General features: G+C 31.8%; 1 protein-coding gene across 1 annotated transcript; it reads left to right on the forward strand.

The window, feature by feature from the left end:
• Positions 1-999: 999 nt before the first annotated feature.
• LOC112727846 (uncharacterized) lies at positions 1,000-5,675 on the forward strand. Its single transcript, XM_025777764.3, has 5 exons — positions 1,000-1,312; positions 2,789-2,928; positions 3,037-3,118; positions 3,208-3,324; positions 5,447-5,675. The coding sequence occupies exons 2-5, from the start codon at positions 2,810-2,812 to the stop codon at positions 5,495-5,497; spliced, it is 369 nt and encodes a 122-aa protein (XP_025633549.1). The 5' UTR covers positions 1,000-1,312; positions 2,789-2,809; the 3' UTR covers positions 5,498-5,675.
• Positions 5,676-5,954: the final 279 nt, after the last annotated feature.

Below are 5,954 nucleotides of genomic sequence, written 5' to 3' on the forward strand. Positions count from 1 at the left end.
TGAGATATTCATTTTTCAATCCTTCGTCAAGATGATAACAAAGGAAAATTATGGCTTTGATTTTATCCTTCTGAGATACATTATTTTCAGCCTTAATGGTTTCTCCAAAATCCATTAAATCAATATGGATTTCAGCATTCAGTATCCATGATAAATAGTTGTTTCCAGATATATCAAGAGCATTAAATTCAAGATGAGATAACTTCAACATAATGAAAATTTGTTACCTGAGCCTTCCTAAAATTTGATCAGAGTCTCATGCTGATAACGCGTTGTAAAATAAATAACTAAGAAAGATAAATATAAAATAAGAAAGAGAGAAAATATTTATTTTTATTATTACTGAATCTCATACCTCATATATGAACCCCTATTTATATATGTATAAAATTCTTATTTTTAACTTTTATTAAAGTTCAGTTTGGTTTAAAAAAATCAGCCGCCCATGTAACCAATTATCATTCACATCATCTCTTATCACAATAGTTTCCGCCTAATGCAAAAGATAGATAACTACTACATACATTATAAGCTTCATTCTTTAACGTATTACATCAAATCGAGATCCTTCAAAAACCTCTTTTTAAATAATTAATCTTGATAATTTTGAACAATAATTATTTTAATACTTTCTATTTCAATTGTGTTTGTTGCTGAACTAATCATTTAGTTTAAATTTATTTGTTGCTGAAAATAATTATTTAGCTATTTTTTTTACTTAAAATCATCATTTAATTAAATTTACTATCAATTATCATTAAATTTGTTATTGTCTTGCTAAAATAATTACTTAATTAAATTTTTTATTATAAAAAATTATCATAGTTGATTGTTTTTTGTTGCTAAAAAAATTATACTTAATTTTTATTAATATATTATATTTGTGGAGCATTTTAATTTTTTATTTAATTTTATTTTTATAATTTTATATTTTTATTTATTTTGACCGGATCATCAGTAACTCGTCGATTAAACCAGTGACCTGCGACCCGGTTTTATATGATCGGCTCAATGATCAGGTTCTAATAAGTAATAACTATGTCTCTTTCAGTCTCTCTCTCACTCTGTCTGTCAGACACCTTAACCGCCGCCTACTTCTTTCTCCGGTATCACTCCCATTTCTTTACTTCGACTTTAGCTGTGTTAGTTTTCTCTCCACCGTTGCTGTTGCTATGTAATGTCTCTCCGGCGAGGCTGCAACCTGTGACCTCGACACCGATCTGCTCTCCTCTGCTGTTGCGCTCTCTGCTCACCCAGTCGCGGTCACTTCCTCTGTACTCTCTCTCTCGCCGCTGATCAGTTTTCTCCACCGGTCTGCTCTCTTCTAGTTTTGTGTCTCTCTCTCAATATCTTGATTTCTGATTAATTGATATTGAATATTGATGACTTGATATAAGAATATGGATTAGTTTAATTTTTTAAATTTCTATTTTATTAGGTTAGTTCTGGTTTTGCCTCTTTATTAGGTGAATATAAGCTTGATTAAATTCAGCGGGAGCTCTTTAATCTTTGTGATTTCTGTTCTGCCAAATAGAGCCTTACTTTGCTTATGTATGATTAAACCTTGTTACTTTATGAATGAATCAACTAATTAATATTCCGGAGCCTTAATTTTCTTCTTTGTTGCTTGTCATTTGAATTTAATTAAAGATTGGAAGAAAATAGGCCTTAGTTTGGAATTCAAACCATAAAGTCTGGAATTTTGATTCTACAAACCATAACTTCCTGTGGATGAGCTTGAGGTTTTCATGTCTTTTTCATTAGTAAGTACTGACATATACGTTGGAGATTATATCTCGATGAACCTGATGACTTAACATCTGGCCAAATGAAATAGTAAGGCATGTTCAAAGTTGATTCTGCGGACAGATCCTAAGCTTAATTATATAATTTCTAATACTGTGTGCTCGCACTGAATTTGCTATAGTTGGAACTGTAATAATTGGTTCATATGGAGCTCCCTTCTCTGTTAATGTCATAGACACATTTTAGTTCTCCAAGCTAATCCTTAGCACCTCTTTAAGCCTTTAGATAGTAATGTTGTTGGCTTTGGATATTGTTGTGACATTTTTCCTGAGTTATCTTTGTAAAAGTTTCTGACATAATCTTTAAAGTTAGGCGGTTCCTTGCCATTCATGATTTCTGAAAAATAAACAAATAAATAAAGGGAAAAAAAAGAGAACGTAATAATGATGCATATGTAGGGGGAGAAGATTTTCAACAATAGATTGTCCAAATTTCAAACACACTTCTTTGATTCTTTCAATTTACATTTATTCCCTTTGATCTAATAGGTTAATTAACTTATGAAATTTCCATTGTCACCAGCACGTGGTAAGACTGAGGAATTCCAGCTTTCATGACATTTGGTTACTTTTCAAAGTCAATATTTAAAGCTAATTCCTATAGCTACAGGAAAGCAAACAAAAGCATTAGGAAGAAGGATATAGTGACATGCGGAGCTATGTCTGTATTTTAAGGAAATTATAAAGAAAGATTTGAGAAATTTTAAAAAGAAATAAAAAACATAAAGGAAGAAGTAGAAGCAGGTTTCCCAAAACTTGGTTCTTCTTTGTTTCCTTTCGTTACTAGATGGTAATGTTTTGCAGCAAAATTCATCATAGTTTCTAATGGCTAAGTGGCGGGTCTTGCATTGTTTGTTTGCCTCATTTGTGTTTGGTAACTTGTTTGATAATATTTTGGCATATGTTTTGTAACAAGAAATCAATGACAATATGTGCACGTCATGTGTTTGATGAACCTATTGTTGGCTACCTTTGATTCTCAGGGTGAATTCTAATCATTGTCCATGAGTCTCTATGATGAATTCAAAGAGATTCTAAAGATTCAGAAGTTTCGAAGATTGGTGTCATATACTGGATTCTACTGCTTTGCCACACTCATAAGCTATGCTTATGTTAGCAATACGTGAGTCTAATGTTGTCACAACCTTTTTTTTTAATACTAGATTTTGCATGCTTTACAAGATTGGTTTGAATGCTAATCTCTGGAGTGATATATGATTTGGTGTTTCAGAACCCGAGCTGGATATTCCAGAGCCGATCAATTCTACGCATCGTACCCGGCTGGTACTGAGCTATTAACAGATACTTCCAAGGTATTTGCCATTATATAATTTAGAACATGCGCAGCTTTTATACCTTTTTTTCTTTAAGGATAATAGTAGTGTTTGCAAATTGTTATTAGTTGTACAAAGCTGCTCTTGGAAACTGCTTTGAAGCTGAAGAGTGGGGTCCAATTGAGTTCTGCATCATGGCCAAACACTTCGATCGTCAAGGGAAGGCTCCATATGCATACCATTCAGTAAGTTTCAAGCCTATATGTTACTCTCTATTTTGATTTTTCTTAATTTTAGAATTGTTTATATTAATTCTGGAATCAGAACAATTTTTACTTTTTACCACTGATATTGATACTTAAAGACATTGCTGTGTAAATCCTAGTTTTATGTGAAACTCGAATCTTATGATTCTTTCATTTTAGAGTAATTGGTCAAGTTGGTTCATCAAATTTCAGGCACGAATCAATTTAATCATTTGAATTTCTTGGTTCCTCACGTTCTGTGTCTGAATTTTTTTAACAGTTATTAAATTTAATAATTCCTTTAACTTCTACAAGGATAGTACAATAAAATCACAACTACTTTTCAAATCCCTTCCATTTCCTTTCTTCACCAAAATGAAATTACTAACACATCCTAGTGAATACACTTTTAGTCAAATTCAGAGTTATTCCTGGCCATTTGTCATTATAGCACTATTATTAAGGAACCATTGAACAGTCTCTCTTCCTGGCTAAGTGACTTTGTGAGGTCCACTTCATAGTTTCATCTAAAGTAATATAGAGAAATCATTGATAAGAAGGTGCATCAATATTTTCTTGAAAAATTGACTTTTCAAAGGATAATGCAAGTATATGGGTGAGTACGTAAAGGATGGATTTTTTCAGTCTTGTCTATTGAATGTTTGAGGAATATTATAGTTGCTGATATTGGAGAGTTAAAAGATGAAATAAAAATGCTTAAATGTTAGAATTCAGGTCCTACACTAGTGTAAGATAGGTAAGTTCTGCAAATAGAAAATATAAACAAAAAGTTATATGGTAAAGCATAATCATAGAAACGTATTGGAGGAATTATGATTGAAGTCTTTAATAATATTTGCAATTGCAAGTATCACGTAAAATATTTTTCCTTCTTAACATTTTGTTGACGGCTAAGCATTTCATTGGACTCAATCCAACCATGGGAGGTGTACTTTTAGTCAGGACTGCAAGATTTTAAACATGTTTCTAATCCTTTTAAATGGAGCAAATTATAGTTTTGGTTTCTCAAATTGTTTTTTTTTTAATCCAGATCTTTTCAAAAATGCTTGGTTTTAGTACAATCATTTTGAACAATGCATGTATCCACATTGGTCCTCAAGAATGATTTCTAGAAAAGTTTGGAATAAAGCCAAAAAAAAGTTGATGGAGGAGGGACTAAAACTAGAATTTGCTATATGTACAAGGAAAAGAAAACATATTTAAGCATAACTGCATGGCTTCAACATTACACACTTTTTTTTTTTTCGTTTTTTATTACGCTGTATTTGGTTTGGGTCTGTTTGAAGTGTATATGGAAGGTATAGGTAGTTTAGCCCACATCTTAGTGGTTAAATCTCTACATCCAAGCTTAAGAGTGTGCTTGGATAAAACATTTGGAATGTATTTTTTAAAATCCTTTAACTTAAAATGTTTTGTTTGGACATTAATACAAAGAAGTTTATAAATTCCAAGGATCTTAATAGCGTAGAGAATCCAAGATACCTCGGGAGAGAAGGAATCAAGACTCTTTTTATTATCCTTTCATGAAAACTTGATTGATAATATAGAAAGAAAAGAATTTGCAATCAAACTTGCCACATATGTATCCCTTTTCATCTTTTCTTGCTGCATATACAAATAAGGTATTTTAAAGTTCCATGTATTTGGATTTTGGCAATTTACTTATATTGCATTTTAAATTCTTTAAAATTTTAAAATACCTTATCCAAACTAAGGTCCCCAGACCATCACCTCCTTCCCCTTAGTATCTTAGGTCAAAAAAGGTTCATAGGCAAAGGATTTTGAGTTTTCACCCTCCTCTTTCCATTACATGTGACATATAGCCTTTTAAATTCAAGGGAGGATCACTTTAAAATTAAATTCTTAAATGTTAGACATCTACATTTTGAATGAGGTGGCCGGGAGAGGTTTAGCATATTTGGGTTAAATTGAAACATGATACATGATAGGGGACAATGACATTATTTGATGCATATAACCGACTCCATCTAGGGTTCAAGGACATTATTTGATGCATATAACCGACTCCATCTAGCAGGAAAATGTTTTGTTGTTTTAGAACATTTTACTTTTAATATCATTGTATTTTGGCTTCTTACAGAAATACATGGCACACTTGCTTTCACTTGGACAGCTTGATGGAAGTGGTTAATGGGAGAAGTTAACCATTTAACTCCGATGATATTTGATAATTTGGGAGTTGTTTTAATATAATAATTACATAGCCATATGAAAATTACTTGATGATTACTGAGTACTTGCTCAAGTTTTGGGCTGCCATGTATGCTATAACTGGCTTTTTATGATCAAAGAATATAGTATCTTGAGCATTGATTCTGTTTTTTGTCTTTAAAAAAAAAAAGATTTATCATGCTTCTTGTCCATATACAAACTCTTTCTATTCTTCCCAAGATATTGTATGACTTGTTGCTTGCCAATAAGTACAACATTAACTACCTTCTCTGTTTTTTAATATTCTACTCTTGAACATGAACACCTAGTAGTTGTGCAAATGTAGAAGATGATAGAGGCACCGGAAGAAAAGTTAAGTATAGCAGAGTAAAAAGGGGAACTAAGGAAAAAAGGAGGGTATTTTGGAAAAAGAATAT

The sequence above is a fragment of the Arachis hypogaea genome, chromosome 12, assembly GCF_003086295.3.
Source record: "Arachis hypogaea cultivar Tifrunner chromosome 12, arahy.Tifrunner.gnm2.J5K5, whole genome shotgun sequence".
Classification (NCBI taxonomy): Eukaryota; Viridiplantae; Streptophyta; class Magnoliopsida; order Fabales; family Fabaceae; genus Arachis; species Arachis hypogaea.